The sequence below is a fragment of the Phoxinus phoxinus genome (assembly GCF_949152265.1).
Source record: "Phoxinus phoxinus genome assembly, chromosome: 22".
In the NCBI taxonomy this organism is placed as follows: domain Eukaryota; kingdom Metazoa; phylum Chordata; class Actinopteri; order Cypriniformes; family Leuciscidae; genus Phoxinus; species Phoxinus phoxinus.
In genome coordinates this window covers 18787967-18806137 of record NC_136897.1, presented here as the reverse complement: position 1 = coordinate 18806137, position 18171 = coordinate 18787967, and the positions used below count along the sequence as shown (strand labels likewise).

The 18171-nt window shown below is 39.7% G+C and overlaps 2 protein-coding genes across 4 annotated transcripts; one reads left to right on the top strand and one right to left on the bottom strand.

The window, feature by feature from the left end:
* The first annotated feature begins 100 nt into the window (after positions 1 to 100).
* brpf3a (bromodomain and PHD finger containing, 3a) lies at positions 101 to 11432 on the top strand. 3 transcript variants are annotated; one of them, XM_079596702.1, is made up of 13 exons: positions 101 to 371; positions 1874 to 3402; positions 4344 to 4497; positions 4875 to 5006; positions 5140 to 5268; positions 5757 to 6069; positions 6957 to 7229; positions 7556 to 8134; positions 8247 to 8325; positions 9548 to 9603; positions 9719 to 9807; positions 9910 to 10064; positions 10148 to 11432. In XM_079596702.1, exons 2-13 carry the CDS (start codon positions 1922 to 1924, stop codon positions 10329 to 10331), a joined length of 3624 nt encoding a protein of 1207 aa, XP_079452828.1. In that variant the 5' UTR covers positions 101 to 371; positions 1874 to 1921; the 3' UTR covers positions 10332 to 11432. The 3 variants fall into 3 exon arrangements, with proteins under 3 accessions (XP_079452828.1, XP_079452827.1, XP_079452829.1); XM_079596701.1 differs by having other exon boundaries at positions 9548 to 9633; XM_079596703.1 differs by lacking the exons at positions 9719 to 9807; positions 9910 to 10064; positions 10148 to 11432 and adding an exon at positions 8594 to 8644 and having other exon boundaries at positions 149 to 371; positions 9548 to 9633.
* A 91-nt stretch (positions 11433 to 11523) lies between these two features.
* mon1bb (MON1 secretory trafficking family member Bb) lies at positions 11524 to 17806 on the bottom strand. Its single transcript, XM_079596705.1, has 7 exons — positions 17341 to 17806; positions 17138 to 17248; positions 16484 to 17047; positions 14721 to 15513; positions 13109 to 13256; positions 12628 to 12799; positions 11524 to 12540 (listed from the first exon to the last, which is right to left on the bottom strand). Exons 2-7 carry the CDS (start codon positions 17223 to 17225, stop codon positions 12530 to 12532), a joined length of 1776 nt encoding a protein of 591 aa, XP_079452831.1. The 5' UTR covers positions 17226 to 17248; positions 17341 to 17806; the 3' UTR covers positions 11524 to 12529.
* Positions 17807 to 18171: the final 365 nt, after the last annotated feature.

Genomic DNA, 18171 nt, shown 5'->3' with positions numbered 1-18171 from the left:
TCCGTGGCCTCACGATGACCATTTCCACCAATGGCAGAGCAGTGCGCATGATGCGCGCGCCAAGTGCAAAGCCCAACGCCGAGAATTCGCCTTTTTTTCTAAAGGGGCGTATTTTTCTTGCCAATTTAATTACAAACCAACGTTCAATGCACACGAACACTCTGCAATAATGTCAGGCGCCTATTTGAAACACTCGGACTCCATGTCAAGGTGATAGTGTTGTGTAAACAGCCGGGATGTGTGTTTAGAAACGTTTTTGTGGGAAGTCTCATCAATGGAGGGTTGAGGAAGCCCGTCTTGCTACAGAAGAGGACGCTGTCGCCCCTGGATATGACCGGCATTCCCTTTCGTTTCGAGCGATCGATAAAAGAGTAAGTTTGCTGATTTATTCTGCACTGCTTTCTGTAAACAGTAATTTCGCGGGGGCAGGTAGTAGCGCTGCGGTTGCTTTCTTGGACTCTCCAAATATGGCTCCAGCACGGGAAGGCGCTCATTTACTAGCTCTGCCTTTGCTGAATGTACACGGCGCTTTATTACACACAAGTGCTTTATTCTCTGCATATACATACGGCATTGTATGCAACGGAGCTATAGCGTCATATGCAATTATTTGTCGTTTGGTTGACAAAGTGAAAATAAGGCATAGTGCACCGTCAGAGTTTGTTATCAAGAAAAACAATCGAGGTTGAGACTGTCCATCAGCCCTGCTAAAATGGCTGACTGACTCGTCTGTCTCGCTTCAGGATTGGTATTTAGCGCTCTGCAACCGAACTACGTCAACTGGGTCGAGGAAAAATTGAAGGTCTGCCCGGTGATTGGCTCGCATTATTCACGTGATATGAGCACGGCATCCTATTGGTTCACCTGATATACATTTATTACCAACGTTACAAATGGAGCGACACGCACATTGCACACTGTAGAAGATGTGTATCTGTTAATTTGAGAAACCCCTTATATTTAGTAGTTATTAGATATTTATTGATCTCAATGAAGCGTTTATTTTTAATAAACAGCAAACACTTTTTATATTACAGCAAACACATCATGAAGGAGTGGATTCGCTGCTACATTTGATTGTGATGTTTTTATTCAAATGTGCTGATTGACAGTCCTGTTGTTGCTAAAAACAGTTAAAACCAAGGTGATTTGTTGGTCTAAGATGGTTGTTATGGTAAGGCAAGAGTAAGACAACAGGTAAATAGGTAAAAATTATTTAACTAATATACCATATCCTCCCCATAGATTTATCACAAATGTCTTGTGTGGCAAGTTTTCTGAAATTATATGTTTATATGCACAAATTTGCATACATTTGTAGAACAGAAATCAAAATTTGATAATTAGATTTTTTCATTTGGACATGTTATGAGTTTTCACAGAGGGGACTTTGGATAGTTCTTTATAGTTTTACCTCTTCTTAGTCCATAAATCACAAAAACGATGTTTCTAGGAATAAAGTGTTATATAAACCACCAGACCAATTATATATGAAGACGTCCCTCTATAACAACCTTCATAATATTCATTGGAATAAAACTGAAAATGTTGGTGCAACTGAATTGGAGATTTGTGGCTCAGTGCATAAGACATAAGTCATTTTGATAAAACGGCCTTTAAAGATATGCAATTGTAATTGTAATCAACAGACGTAAATAATAATAAAAGAATTAAGAAACACATAAATGTGTATTTTGGGATGTTTTCTATCTACTAGTCTGAAAGAAGACCTGTTATGAAGCGAAATAGCCCAAAATCTCCAAATTGACCAGTGCATGAAAAAACAATGGTTTTGCCTGTAGTGTCTTGCCTTGAGAAGTTTTATTCAGCGATATCTGGTCAATATTGGTAATGTATATTTCTGTTCTTACAGGTACCTATGTCCATTCATATTTTAACATTTATGTAGAGGATAACTTCAATGAGAAAGTTAAAGAAACGAGTTGGCCAATCCAGGGCTGGAGGCTTTGGCAGAGGAGAGGATCAGGGTCAAGTTGGTCCATCCAGCCATGCCGACATGGACGCTCTACTCTGTCCACCTTCTCCATGCAGACTGAACTTCTCTATGACCAGAGACACTCTTACGTATGCGCAGGCTCAGAAAATGGTGGAGGTTGAGCTGGAGGGAAGGCTTCACCGGATCAACATTTACGACCAGCTCTCCGTCGTAACCGAGGACGAAATGCTGGCTCAGGATCTGACGGAGTGCAACAGTAACAAAGAGAACAGTGAGCAAAGACTGGGAAACAAACAAACTGTGTCTAAAAGCAAGCGGAAAGATGGCAAACACGCAGCCAAAAAGAGATCTGGCTCTCAGAATGGCTTGCAAAGTCAGGTCGCTCATTCACAAATCCCCCTGCCAAAGCCTACATTTCGTACGGTGGACAATTTAATGGCCTCAGAAGCCCCTCCTCTTCCTGTGGCTTATTATCGCTACATAGAGAAGTCCGGGGAGGAGTTGGACAACGAGGCCGAGTATGACATGGACGAGGAGGACATGGCTTGGCTAGAGATGGTGAATCAGAAGCGAGTGTCCGATGGCCACGCTTCCGTCCCCCCTGACACTTTTGAGTTACTGATTGACCGACTTGAGCGAGAGTCCATTTTGGAGTCCCGCAGCCAGGCGCTGTCCCAGAGCACCATCGACGAGGATGCCTACTGTTGCGTTTGCCTTGACGACGAGTGTCTCAACAGCAACGTCATCCTGTTCTGCGACATCTGCAATCTCGCAGTGCACCAGGAATGTTACGGGGTGCCTTACATCCCCGAGGGCCAGTGGCTGTGCAGGCGCTGTCTGCAATCCCCGTCGCGACCCGTCGATTGTGTCCTCTGCCCTAATCGGGGAGGTGCATTCAAACAAACCAGCGACGGAAGTTGGGCCCACGTCATCTGTGCCATATGGATCCCTGAATTGTGCTTTGCCAACACTGTGTTCTTAGAGCCCGTGGAGGGAGTGAAAAACATTCCTCCTGCGCGATGGAAGCTCACCTGTTACCTGTGCAAACAGAAAGGCAGGGGGGCGTCTATTCAGTGCCACAAAGCAAACTGCTACAGGGCGTTTCACGTCACTTGCGCCCAGAGAGCCGGTCTCTATATGAAAATCGACCCTGTGCGGGAAACCGGTGTGCACGGCACCACTTTTACTGTGAAGAAAACTGCTTATTGCGAGAACCACTCGCCCCCTGGTACGGGCACTGAGGGGGATGAAGACAATGGGTTGGTCGGGGGCAGGGGTAACAGAGGTCAGAGGTCATACACATTAGGCCCTCCGCTGCAGCAGAACCAGAATGGGCGGAAAAAAGGTTCAGCTGCACAACAGAAGAAAACGCAGAAGAATCCAGCCGGGACCTCGCGGAAGACAGGAGTGCCCCTCCTGCTGGTGCCGCAGATCCCCTCTTTCAGGTAAATGTTTACGTCTGCTCTTTTGTTGGTTATGTCTGGTCTTTTGATCTGACCTCATTGTAAGCGTGTAGAAGTATTTCAGTGTGGAAGTGACTTCCAGTGAATGTTATGTTTACCATTTAGGATACTGTTGTAGAAGTTTGGGGTCAATAAGACTTTTAAAAAGAAATGATATTTCTATTCAGTCAGTAAGGATGCATTTAATTGATCAAAAGTGACTGTGAAGATTTTTACATTGTAACATGATTTCTATTTCAAATAAATGCTGTTATTTTAAAAGTTCCATTCATTAAAGAATACTTAAAATTTTGGAATGATTTCTGAAGGATCATGTGACACTGAAGACTGAAAATTCAGCTTTGCCATCACAGGAATAAATTACATTTTAAATATATAGTGAAATAAAAAGCCATTATTTAAAATTGTAATAATATTCCACAGTATTACTGTTTTTTTACTACATTTTTGATTAAATAAATGTAGCCTAAATGTTTATAATGAGCATAAATAACTTCTTTCAAAAAAATATTTTTATTTTTTATCAGTAAGTAAGCAAATTTGATTTATATAGCACTTTTCCAAACAATTCAATGCAGTTCAGTAGTAGTGTTATGGCAATAATAACAAACAAATATATACTTTAAATAATTACTGTTAGGAAACATTGAGATGCTTTTGAGGGTGAATTTTCTCTTCAACCTCCTCATCCTGGTAAAACAAAAACAAAACAAAAAACGCTTGTTTCCCTCACAAGCGCCTTTAGATCTGACTCCCTTCCAGTTTTACACACTTAGTGTTTACAATCCTATAAATACAATCAAAATAGTTTATTAAATAGCCTGTTTTACTCAGAAATTTGTCACTTTACGGAAGAAAAATGAGAATTGTGAATGTTTCATGTTGAATTTAACAGTTGGCCTTGTTTCATATTTTTGGAATAGGCTCAACAAGATTTGCACAGGGGTCTCTGTTGAAAGGAAAAATCAGTTTATGCAGAGACTCCACAATTACTGGCTGCTGAAGCGTCACTTTCGTAACGGAGTGCCACTCATCCGCCGGCTCCATTCTCATCTACAGACTCAGAAATCTGAGCAGGTTAGTGTGCTGTAACACATTACGCTGTTGTTGACAGTCAAAAGTGTGATAACTTATACTAACTCTAAATAACCAAACTCACACAGAATCTACGACAGCAGAAAACTGCAGATTTCTACAAATTTTGCATCGCTTATCATTCACACTTTTCCCTACCCCATGTTTGTTTATTAGTTTATTAAACATTATGGCTAATTTGATCACGTTTTCAGTTATGAGTAACACATTTAACCATGTTTGAATTCTGCACATTTTCTCCCAAAATCAGAGCAGAAAAATGACAAAATTATCACTTGTGTTGTTGTGTGTTAAATTACCAGAGATTGCTTGTATGTGCATTGCGTTTACAGATTTTTATTTTTTAAATGACTTTTCAGAGAGAGCCAGACGCAAAGTTGCAGGCTGTCAGGGAAGAGCTGAAGTATTGGCAGAAGCTTCGACAGGACCTGGAAAAAGCTCGACTTCTTATTGAGCTCATACGAAAGAGGGAGAGACTCAAAAGAGAACAGGTGACACATCCCCTCTGTCTAATGTTCTTTTGTTACGTTCTCTAGACCCTGTTCTCTGAAAACCATCACTTATTAGGAACAGGATGTGGTAATTACTAATTCACAGAATCGATTGGCTCTCTTCTCTCACCAGATGAAACTTCAGCAGGCTGCTCTGGAGCTGCAGCTCAGCCCTGCGCTGGTGTTTCTGCGCTCTACACTGGAACAGCTGCAGGAGAAAGACATAGATCATATTTTCACCACACCTGTCAATTTGAAGGAGGTAAGGAAATGGGCCCTTTGCAAAAAATAACTTGGTAACACTTTAGAATAAGGTCTCATTTGTTAATATGAATTAATCCATTAACTAACAGAAACTAACAGTCTGTAAATATATTGTATAAAAATGTATTTAACATTTAGATTTTTTAATAAATATTGATTAGAAAAATGTTATTATCATAAGGGCTAAATAGACTATGCTAACCATTCAAACCTTGGTGTAGTTCAGACTCATTCATCAGGGTGGACCAGCTTACTAATTTTTAATGCCATTGATGTATACATGTGGCCAGTCATATTTTAATATGCAAATTTTATGTCAATACCATGATGGTTTCTAAATGACCCACTTTTGCAGCTTAGTTTCCATAGTCTGGGCGGACTTCCCGCTGATAATATTAGTGTCTACATAGTAGATTGACCTTTTTATTTTTAAAAGAGCAAGATTATTATTATTTTTTTCATATGTCGTCTGTATTGTTTTCCCAGGTTCCAGATTATCTGGAGTTTGTTTGTGAGCCGATGGACTTCTCTACAATGCATGACAAACTGGAGGCCCATAAATACTCATCTGTGGCTGACTTGGAGAATGATTTCAATCTCATGATATCCAACTGTCTGAGGTACAACTCCAATGACACAATGTTCCATAAAGCTGCCATGCAACTCCGAGAGGTGGGCGGAGCTGTCCTGAGACACGCCCAACATCAGGCTCTCAGCATAGGCCTTGATCCCAGCACAGGCATGCACCTGCCAGACAAGCCCAGCACACACAATGCCACAGTGTCCTGGTGTGATGAAGGTGAGCAGCTTTCCAATTTTAACAGTCAACAAAACAATGTACAGTCTTAAAGAGAGAGTTCACCCAAAAATGAAATTTCTGTCATTAATTACTCACCCTCATGTTGTTCCAAACCCGCAAGATCTTCGTTCATCTTTGAAATACAAATGTAGATATTTTTTGATGAAATCCGAGAGCTTTCTGACCCTCCCATTGACTGCAACGTTATTACTACTTTCAAGGCCCAGAAAGGTAAAGACATCATTAAAATAGTCCATGTGACTACAGTGGTGCAACCTTAATGTAATAAAGCGACGATAATGTGTACAAAAGAACTAAAAATAAAGACTATTCAACAATTTATTCTCTTCTGTGTCGATCTCTGACACTGTTCACGTAAACAATGCAGCGCTTCTGGGCTATACGTCAGAACGCTGGCTCAGTATTGGCCGGCTCCTGCGTCAGCACCACACGCATGTATCGTGGTCCTCATGTGAACAGCATCAGAGACTGACACGGAAGAGAAGAAGTTGTTGAATAAAGTCTTTATTTTTGGGCCTTGAAAGTAGTAATAACATTGTAGTCTATGGGGGGTCAGAAAGAGCTCGGATTTCATCAAAAATATCTTCATTTGTGTTCCGAAGATGAACGAAGATCTTGCGGGTTTGGAACAACATGAGGGTGAGTAATTACTGACAGAAATTATATTTTCTGGGTGAACTAACCCTTTAAATGACGAGATTAATCTTTCTGATGTTTAGAAAATGTAAATGCTCTCATTATCAATTCCCCCTCATGTCATTTTAAAGTTTCAAACCGGACAAAAAAACACGATAAAAGTAGCCCATGATTCTTGTTGTGATGCCTGATTTTTAATAAAATTTTTTTTTTTCATCGAATAAATACAGTTGACTTGCTTTTGGACCCTGAAAATCGTGTGCACATGTGTCCTGAAGACCAGCTGAAAATCCTGCTGGACAAACTGGATCTGGTGGCGTCTATGCGGACCAGCGGGGGTCGTACAAAACGCATGCGCCTGCTGCGCAGAGAAATTAACAGCCTCCGTCACAAGATCAGCCAGCAGGACCGCAACCCACGACGGCTGAATGGGAAAATGAAACAGAAGAAGAGCAAAGAGGGAAAGAGTGAGGAGAAGATGGATTACATAACCTCCAATACAGGTAACTTCCACTTTAACCTATAATTTCAGTTACCGTAGTTTTTTTTACATTTTAAGTTAAAGCTTTTCGTCATTCATGTATTTTACTTCTGCTTTATTTCAATTAACATTAAAAAAAAGTTTTAGTTAATAACAATAATGGTTACTATTTGTTATTTTAAACTGTCCAAAAATAATATTTTTTTTTACTGAGGCAAAATAGACCTTGGCAGAAGACTTACAACCCAGTCCATCAAGTGATGAATAATTAATTAGCTTTTAATTCAAACTTCCTTAAAAGTTATCTACAAGTTTAAGTTAACCATTCATTTCTTCCCACGGTTGAAGACCCCAAAAAATCAACATCGCAGAAAGCGCAAAAACCCACTTGTCCAGCCTCTTCACCTTTACCTGGAGATTCCCCACCAAACCCGCCTATGTTCTGCCTCGAGACGGGACGGACCACCACTCCAGCGCAGTCAAATAAACCTGGCAGCAGAAAACAGAGGGCGAAAGGAAAAGAAAGAGGCCTGAGAGAAAATCACGATCAGACTTTAGAAGAAGATGAGAACTTCCACACAAAAGAGGAGGACACCAGCCCTCAGGAGGATGCTGTGAACAGGGTTTCCTCCGCAGAGGTGAGGTCTGATTCACCCAAGATGGGTGTGGGTCGCCGGACATCAATCCTCTTCAAGAAAGCAAAAAACGGAGCCAGACCGACAAAGGACAAGCCTGTTTTATTGCAAAACGGAGTCAGCAAAGGCGAAAATGATGCATCGCCACAGCAGACCGCACCAGCCAAATTATTGCCAGCACCACCAGCCCCAAAATCACCCTCTCCGTCCCCTCACCAGCTGAGATCCAGAGGACTGAGTACATGCTCGGACAACGAAGGCGAAAAGGCCCACTCTCGGCCAGAAGAGAATGGTACTGGAATATCTAAGACGATCACTCAAGTTTATTGACCAGTGATTTAAGTGCTGTCATGTCCATCGCAATGTGTTTAATATGCTAACGCGCTCTAATGCTCTTTATTTAGGCTTCGCAAATGGACTCAAGAGACACAGCAGCCACTCATCCGACTCAGAAAGCTGCACTCCCACCTTCCCAACACACAGGTAATGGATGCTGTCTGAACTGAGTGCTTTAAATGCTAGGTTGGCTTGTGGCATCAGTGGGGGTGTTTACACCTGGTCACCTCATGTGTTTTTACTGATCGGATAGCTATCTGATTTGTTAAAACCGTTCCATTTACACTTGGCCACATAAATGTGTCTCCGCAAAACGAATATAAATCCGATCTTCAATTCCGGCGATATATGCAAATTTAACGGAGTTCACGTCAACGAAAGCAACAGATATGAGCTGCATTTTATTTATCATCAGCTAATTTCAAGATCAAAGACTGCAGCAGGAGAGAGAGCGGCATCAGCACTGGTAAGATCATTTAGTCTCACTACTTTTAATGAAGATGATTGTGTGTGTTGAGCGTCTGCGACTTACTTTCAGTTTTATTTGCGGCAGTGCGCGTCGGCTTTCTGAAGAGATATCAGGCTACTCATCTGTGGAGATGTGTGTTGCAGTAGCGCTGTCATTTCATATCAACATGCTCTCACACACTTATTTTTGTAACATTTTCTAGGAGTAAAATTAACATATGTGGCTTCAACAACCAGACTTGTCCAGTTTCGTTTGGAATGCGTCTCAAACCACCTCCTGAAGTGGTTTGAATGATCGGATTTAAATCCGTCTTGAATGCGTTTCGGAGGGCATTTACACCTGGTCTTTTCCCGATCGGATAGCCATCCGATCAGAGAAAACGCATGAAGTGACCAGGTGTAAACACGCCCGGTGTGTCACTGCATGATGAGAAAGTGCAAAAAAAGTTCACCCCAGAGCAAAATATACTTACAAAACATTTCAATTTCAATTATATTGCTTCCCCGGAAGTGGCAAAAATGTTTTAGCAATAATATGCAGATGTTTTTGCTAATCTTAAATTGCATACTGTTTATTTATGAATTTAATTAGTAGTTTATAAATTAAATTACATTTTGATATATTTGAGTTTGTGCATGTTTTCTCACTGAATAAAACATTTATTTGCCTCAAAAGAATTTAAAATGTAGTTTTTTTATTTATATTTTTCATGCAATATCCAAAAATTACCATAAGTATATGGATGGAAACCTGGTTTTATGACCTGTTTTTACACCTGCATTTAGCACTGACCACTTGAGATTGCATCACCTGACACAGATGTTAATACCAGGTGTTCAAGCAAGGTGCCTATTACACAGAAGTAATTTAAAACCATTTGTCTGCTAATGTTTTCTGCAGTTCCTCACCTCCAAAGCGCAGTCGTGGTAAACCAGCTCTCAGTAAAGTTCCTGTTGGTGAGGAGGAGAATGAAGTTACTAATACAAGTGGGTCCAACAAAGACCTTAAAGGAACTATTTTCTTTTTTTTTATTCGTTTTGTTCTATCGTTATTTTGTCTTTACTTTTGTAGGCAGAGACACTTCTCAAAATGATGACGAGATGGAACCTCTAACCTTGGTTTGGGCAAAATGTCGTGGGTACCCCTCATACCCCGCAATGGTAAGGATCACATGCGGTTGCGCTTATGCTTGTGTGTCTTCATGAGACACTTGAATTAGTGTCTAAGTTACCCTAGTCTAAACTAATAATGGTTTTCAACAGGTTGTCGATGCTAACATGCCCCGGGAAGGAATTCTTCACAACGGCATTCCCATCCCAGTGCCTCCTACAGACGTCTTGGATCTGGGTACACGCAGACAAGAGGAGACCGAGGAGAAGCTCTTTCTTGTGCTGTTTTTCGATACAAAAAGAACCTGGTAAGGCGAATCCATTTCATGGAATGTATTTCAAACCTGCAAGCTTGTTTTAAGCCTGTTCATGTCATTGTTTTGCTATTAAGGCAGTGGCTACCATTGGACAAACTCCATCACATGGGCATTGACGACACTGTAGACAGACTGCGTCTGATGGAGGGCAAGAAACCAAATGTGCGGAAGTCAGTGCACATGGCGTATGACAGGGCGATGACACACCTGAGCCACGTGCAGGAAAACTCCACTTTTAACCCCTCAAATTTTATATGAAAGACTTCTATCAAATGTATGTCTAAACTGACTGTAAGATACAAGTGAAGGTACGTTCAAAAAGATGTTTATTGGTTTTTATACCAGTGGAAGGCAGATTTATAAGATAATTTTTGTCTTCTGTCCGGTTTTCCTACCCTCCAAAACTCAAGGCACATCATAAATCAAAACCTGGTTTTATTCCCTTTTAATGTTCTCAATCAACCAAGATTTCTAAGAATGTTTTAAATTCAGTTGTTCTAATTGCACTTATTTTTGTATGTTGAAAATGTTTTGCCACTCGTTCCATTTTCGGCAGTTTTATTGAATGTGAGGTGATGGTATCACTTATGTTGCCAATGCACCAGGGGTGTTCGGGCAGTACGACTCAGGAACTTTGTGCTGAAATGCATTTTGTAATAGTTTACTTGGATACATTTCTGGACTGAGGAAATGCATGTGCACAAAAAAAAGTCCTATTGCCCTTAGATTTGCTGGTTAATCATTCTAGCGTGATCATATATGCTTTTCGTCTTTATCAGATCTTGTCTTTCTAAAACGTCTGGTGTTTGACTACCATAGCTGTTTTACCTACTGTGAGATGCCACTTAATGCTATTCATTTCTTTGGCACTAACACCAAGCTCCTATTTTGTGTCCTTTTTTTAAGTTAGTGCCCGTTTATTTTAAAGAATGGATGTCAAGCTTGTAATTGTGGGTGGAGATCACTGTAAATATAAATGCATGTATGTAGAAAATATGCACAGATGTGTTTTTAAAATCTGAAATGTAAATTAATGACAAACTTTGTACGTCATTTTAATTTATTCGGAGTTGTTATGGAAAGGTTATTTAATAGTAATTGAGAAGGTTTAATTTAACAGCTCTACAGAGCTTTATATTGTTCAGGAAGCATTACTGCTTTAATGCAATTGTTCCTTGGTGGTCTAAAGTGAGAGAACATTATAGTATAAAATATTAAGTAGTCTCTTAGATCATGTACGCAGAGTAAAAGAGAAATGTGTTGTTTTTTTTAAAGCCTGTGAAAAAGCTAATAGTACCAAACAAAAAATGTCTGAAACAGTATTTTCTCAAACGAGAAATAAAAAGACTGTTGAGCTGATGTGTTTCTGTATCTTTCATGTTTACAAGTTGAACTTGAGTAATGTCTTGATGTTACCCGTTCTAAATTTAGCAATCATGTCAGTAAATAAGAGTTCAAAAATACAAGATGTACTTGAGCAACCTCAGATTTATTACAGCACCAATATATTATTCCTCTTGAATACAAATGTTTTGTTTTTTTCCAGAAATGCAAACTTGAGAAAATTGCAAGTATATTGTCATACACTGAGTATTTTTCCTATTAAGTCCAGTGGTTTTAACCTACATTTTATGGTGATCTTGAGCTTATGATTTGATGACAGTCAGGTGCACATGCCAGAAAAGTAAATGTCACAATTCATGACTGGAAAATCAAACAGGAAACAAAAAGTCATATACAACATTTAACTACACATGCTGTGCAGTAACCTAACTGAAAACAGAAAGGAAAGAACATTAATCCCATAGTAAAGACAGAATTTTATGATCTTCTGATATGTTTCAGCTCATGTCATATTCTTGAATTAAAATGGAGCAAGGTTTGGTCTGTTTGGTTTCAAATGCAAAACCATATAAGACAAAGTCAAAGTGAACCTCTAAAAGAATACATCACAAGTACAATGAACAACCAGAAAAGGTGCATTGTGACAAATGCACAGCTCGAGCAGCCATGCTAAATTATTCTGATTCAGACATCGGGACACCAAATTTGATCATTTCAGTTTATCGCATTAATAGTTTCTAATCTATATGCAAATTACATGACCAAATTTAAAGTAAAACAATCCAGTTACAGCTTCAATAATCAGCCATTGCCACCAGTTCTGAAGAAAAAAATCCACATTTTATTGGACCTTTTGCTGAGTAAACTTGTGGTGTTTATCATTTTCACAAAATATGTTTTTTTTTTTTTACTTAAATGTATAAAATCAGATCCAGTCCAGGATGTCAAATGGACAAACAAACAAACAGCAGCTTTACATAACTTATTTACCCACGGTGGTTTATTTATGATCATTTGGTTGAATCAAGTCCATTGTATTACTAAACTGAGTTAAGAATGCAGAGATGCACGTCCTGCCATTTTAGCGATTGGATCGCTGCGGGTCGGTGAGATCAATGTCCATCTGAAACCAGATCAATGCAAATGGTCAGTAGATGGAGGGAATCTTGCAAAAGACCAGGAAACATAATTGATTCGGTTTGACTCTTACCTCTAGAGCTCTTACTGGGGTTGGGGGTTGTGGAGTATTTCGGAGGGTATCGGATAAACAGACGGTCTTCCTCCTTCTTGATCCAGCGCAGCAGTTTGGTGATGGCGTTGATGGCACAGGTTTTCGTGACAAGGGGGCTGAAGCACGTGTACAACTCAAATTTACTCGTGACCTGAAATGAGAAATTGAATTCACTTGCTTTGGGCAACTCGTAATTAACCTGAGAATATTTTCAAGGACGCAGCCAAATAATCAATCACAACGCGACTCCATTTGGAGCAAGGTCAGGGTCCTCATTTGCATAATCTGCATTTGCAAATTTTGACCGCCGCTCAGAGGCCTTAAAGGTAACTCGATCTTTCAAGGTCTTGCCGGGAGAGCGTGTGAAAGCACCAGGCGAGGTGGAAAGCACAACATCAACATGTTTTGCTCTCCGAGTACTGAGAACAGATGCGTGTGACAGCAGCTAATGTTCACATACCCAGGCCAGCAGAGTCTCGCGTTCGGCCACGTGGTAGATGAGCTTGAGGGGGCGTGAGGTGCTGTGGATCCGGCTGTGCATGTCTCTGTACAGGTCCAGGAGTCTCGTCTGCTCCTCCTCACTGCCGTAAGGGGCCTCCATCTCTGGGCTGCGCAGAGAAGCCATGAGACAGAGGAAAACAATGGCGTCTTTGTGCTTTAGATCTAATTTCTGTATGTCATTCATCAACATTTTCAGATATTATATTAGTGGTCCGAGATTGTAAAGAACATCTCATGACAAACAGAGTGCTCTCAATAAAAGCCAATGCATTTGGCATCAAACAATAGGATAAATGAAGAAAGCGTGCTTTCGATTTCTGTCCTTAGTGAAATTCATTTGGGAAATATGTGAGAGGTTTACAGTGAAAATATTAAGCTCAGAGATACTGTAAAAAAGTTATTTGTGGAGATGCTGAGGACAAATCTGATGTCAACATTAGCAAAGGCTTTTTCTCGTTTGCAAAGTGCTACATAAATCAATTTTTAAAAGTTGAAAATTGAAACCAAGTAGTTATTATGTATTGTTTATAGCACTTATTCACATTTTGAATACCTTTTATTTTTATATTTTCAGTTTAAGTTTGTCATTTTAGTACTTCACCTTATTTCAGGTAGTTACCAAGGCAGCATTTTTTATTTTTGGTTACATTTATTGATGTATTATTTATATTTTATTTAATGTTTTTTTATTTCAATTAATAAACAATTTTTTATAGTTTTAGTTCTAGCTAACAATAACCATACTGCAATCACAGAACATCAGATAAATTGCAAGGTGTTCATAACAAGCGGTAAAATATGAGTTAATCTCATTCAAATAAAATAAAAAGTCCAGGTCACATATTATCCAAATATCTAAAGAAGAAAGAAAAGCTATATCTTGCATGAAGAAAATTAAGACATTTTATGTAACATTACAATCAGTGGGTTCTTTTTTTATATATATATATATATAATTTTTTTTTATTCTGACAAAATAGAATTTTAATATCTGCATTTATCGGATATCAGCCACAACATAAAATAATGAGAATTTTTTTGCATCATGTTAATGAGAATTAGAGGAACAAATGTGGTAAACTCTCATGAAAACACTTAAAGAAATCTTAAAGGGATAATTCACCCAAAATGTTTTAATTCTGTCAATTTACTCGCCCTCAAGTTGTTTCAAACCTGTATAAATGTCTTTCTTCTGCTGAACACAAAAGAAGATATTTTGAAGAATGTATGTAACCCAAACAGTTGATGGACCCCATTGACTTCCATAGTATAGAAAATAATGCTATGGAAGTCAATGGGATGCATCAACTGTTTGGGTTACCGACATTCTTCAAAATACCCTCTTTTGTGTTTAGCACAAGAAAGAAACTCATACAGGTTTGAAACAACTTGAGGGCGAGTAAATGATGACAGAATCTTAATTTTTAGGTGAACTATCCCTTTAAGAAAAAGAAGCCTTATTTTAGTAACATTAAAGTAAAATTATAATTTCTTATTTATTTTGCGATGAAATATAAGATGGACATGTTCTCAAAAGGTTTCACGAGACTCTCAATCCTCAAACGACTCACCTGGTGAACTGCGTCAGCTGCCGATGGTTGTCTGGCACGTCGAAGGGCTTGTACATGAAATGCCTGAGGTCAGACACCCCCACCTGACTAACGCTGTACGAGTGAGCTTTCGATATGGCGTTCAGCGCATTCTGCGCTTGCATAGCCTCCTCGATCTTCCTCTTACACTCGGCTACCGAATAAAACGCCTCTTTATCGGTGGAGAGAAGAACCAGACAAACAGTACATTCAGGAGGGTCCAGATAGGAGATGTAAGCATAAAAGTAACAGTCAGGGTTAAAACTGGGCAGGCAGATGGGCGTCCAGATCTCCCCGGCCTGGAAGGCGGACGACGCCCCGATGAGGTTCAGCAGAAGGTGGAGGTCGGCAGGTTCCAGTCGGGCATCGTCGATGACCATCTTTTCTTGCACTATGGTGAGCAGCTGGTTCTTGGCTATGAGGATGGAGAAGACCAGGTTGGGCGTGATGGCCTTCTGGAGAATCTGACTGAGGGAGTCCCTGAGAGACGAGGCCAAGGGGAGACAGTGCACAGCGCAGAGTAAGAGACTGGGGTCTGAGTCCACGAGGTCGAGGAGGCCGTCGAGAATCTTCTCCGAGCCGGCCAGCAGACGACGCAGGTCGTAGTTTTTCTTGTGCTCGAAGATGCGGGTGATGCTGGCCTGCGTGAGCATGCTGACGATCTGGTTGTAGACGTAGAGAAGCTCATTGCGGAGCTGCTGCTCTGACTGACGGCTGCTGGAGACGGACACCAGCACCAGAGGACCCCGCTGCATGAACACAACCGTGTGCTCGTCTATCAGGAGAGAGGAAACCAGATTAAATCATTTAAGCTGTTATTTAGGTAGATGATTCGTTGTTCTTTGGTCTAATAGACATCAGCTACATTTTCACAAATGTGAACAATATACACTACCATTCAAAAGTTTGGGGTCAGTAAGATGTATTAACAGTTTTCACAAAAATATTAAGGAGCAAAACTCTGTTTAACATTGATAATGAAGAAGAAATGGATCTTGAGGACTAAATCAGCATGTTAGAATGATTTCTGAAGGATCATGTGACACTGAAAACTGGAGTAATGGTGTTACTGAAAATGCAGCTTTGCCAAAAGGATAAATTACATTTTAATATGTATTAAAATAGGAAACAGATATTTTAAATTGTAATAATATTGTAAAATATTACTGTTTTCGCTGTATTTTTGATTAAATAAATGCAGACTTGGTGAGCGCAAGAGAGTTCTTTCAAAAACGTAAAAAATGTTGTATGTATGTTTTTATATATAAAAAAAACTTATTAAGAAAAAAGCTTTTTCCCTTTAGAACTACAGCTAATAAAGCTTGATAAATGCTGGAGTCAAATACACGGATTGTATGCATGTTTGTCACATTCTTTCTTGAAAAAAAGAAGACATTTTTCATAAAAATGAATTTAAAGGATTTTAAATAAAAGATTGAAACATTTGCACATTTTTACTCACTAAAAAAAACAGTTCATGTTACATGAAAAATCAAATCAGTGAAATTAAATGAAACACTTAAAGATCCATGATTTCCTAGTCAGTGTCATGAGATAGATGATTGGATAGATGAGGAGCTTGCTCATTATAGAGAGCACCTGATTGGCTAAAGATTAGCATACGCCCCTGAGTGCAAGATGAGTCATCAATATTTCCGGTCTGTTTTCCCAGAAGAGAAAGATTACGAGTAAATGAGCTAAAAAGCATGCCCTTTTCCATCAGTTGGACGTCACAAAGAACTTACCGGAGTAGACTGAACGGATGATGTTGTCTCCACTTTGCACGAAAGACACCAGCGCCATCATCACTCCCATAGTGGAGGACAGAGCCTCCTCACTTCCATATCGGGAATAAATGGGCTTCCCAGCCTCGCTCAACACAAACACATGCTTCCTGTGCTGTCTCCAACTTTCCGCCGTCACGTCCTCGTTCCTGTGCGAAGGGGGTCCCAGAGGTGTGTCGCATAGAGGGGACGAGGCTCCTTTCATTCCCATTCCCTGCTCTTCCATCTTCCCCCGGGCTAACACGGTTACAACAAACTCACTCGAGTCATCTTGGCCATTGTCAACTAATGCAGAGTCCTCGGATGCTTTCCCAGAATCAGTCTCCGAACCACCGGCACACAGAGGCCTGTCATCATCGATGTCGAGCTTCTGCATATCTGTTGAACTTGGCTCTTGCGGTTGGTTGCTCTCCTCTGATGTAGGGTCAGCTGAGTCCAAGAGCCCCTCTGGGTCTGAAGGCATCCTGTGATCTTCATTCACACAGTGGTTTTCTGATAGGACATCACTGTCCGAATAAGCCAAATCTGCAGAGTAGAATCAAGTCTGCATCAGCATGTTACCCACTATGACACAAGTTTAAACTAGTAATAAAACGACGCCACTCAAAACATTACCTATCTGATCAAGACATGGTGGAAGAATGGATGGATCAAATATCTTCACTTCCTCCATATTCCCACTCTGTTGACTGTTTGGATCCATGACATTGACAACATGCAAAACAACTGAATTGAAATTGATAAAGTGACTTAATGACACCCATCAAATGGCAAATATATATATATCAGAAAAGCATTTAACTAATAAAGGTTCGTACTTCGTGTACAACAGTGAAGTCTAACACGTTTAATCTGATTACTGCTGTTATCCCATATCTGCACGGCTCGTGGAGTTCAACACCGTCACGCACGTCTTCTGCCGCAGATAGTTTAATAACAATGAACGACTTTGATAAATAACATTAAGTTAACTGGTTAAAATCATAGAATCATTAACCAGATTACCAGACATAAAGCTAATCTACGTTATTTATGGAAAAATATAATGATCTCCCCGATAAATGACTCCTCGAGTGAACTATTTCACTACTCGTCATAATCACATTCATGTCTGGTGGAATAAATTATTAACGATCATTAAAAACCAAGATCATCTTTCGTTTTCGCTCAGCGCAACTGCAACTGACTCAGCCGCCGGTGCTCCAGGAAGCTTGACGTTAAAAACACTGCAAAACAAAAATCCACAACCACTTCCGGTTGACATATTTCAAAATAGAGGACCATAATGAAATACAACGCAAGTATATTTATAAGTGTGAGATGACAAGAGAAAAAAAATTCAGTCATTTACTATGTATAATTATATTTACATTTACACACACACATATATACATATGAGATTTCACCTCTTTTTACTTTACTCAAAAATACATTTTACAAACTTTTCTTTTACCAATTATTGTAGCAGTTTGGGGATATGTGTTGTAGTGTGTAAAGATCTTAGTTAAGATATTCAATACAGAAATCTCAGGTTTCACGAAATGCTTTTGACAGTGTACAAACATCAACATATTATTTTGAATTGTTTATTGATTATCTGTATATATCCGACAGCATGCTGTGCTGCATTGGTCTATTTAGCAAAAATT

Excerpts from the sequence above, each read along its gene's own strand:
- mon1bb (XM_079596705.1), bottom strand. The coding sequence starts at position 17,225 with ATGGATCCAAACAGTCAACAGAGTGGGAATATGGAGGAAGTGAAGATA. Across the intron at positions 17,048-17,137 it reads ACCATGTCTTGATCAGATAG|ATTTGGCTTATTCGGACAGT; the intron begins GTAATGTTTTGA and ends TCTACTCTGCAG. Across the intron at positions 15,514-16,483 it reads CATCCGTTCAGTCTACTCCG|ACGAGCACACGGTTGTGTTC; the intron begins GTAAGTTCTTTG and ends CTCTCCTGATAG.
- brpf3a (XM_079596701.1), top strand. The coding sequence starts at position 1,922 with ATGAGAAAGTTAAAGAAACGAGTTGGCCAATCCAGGGCTGGAGGCTTT. Across the intron at positions 7,230-7,555 it reads TTACATAACCTCCAATACAG|ACCCCAAAAAATCAACATCG; the intron begins GTAACTTCCACT and ends CCACGGTTGAAG. Across the intron at positions 8,326-9,547 it reads CCCACCTTCCCAACACACAG|TTCCTCACCTCCAAAGCGCA; the intron begins GTAATGGATGCT and ends TGTTTTCTGCAG.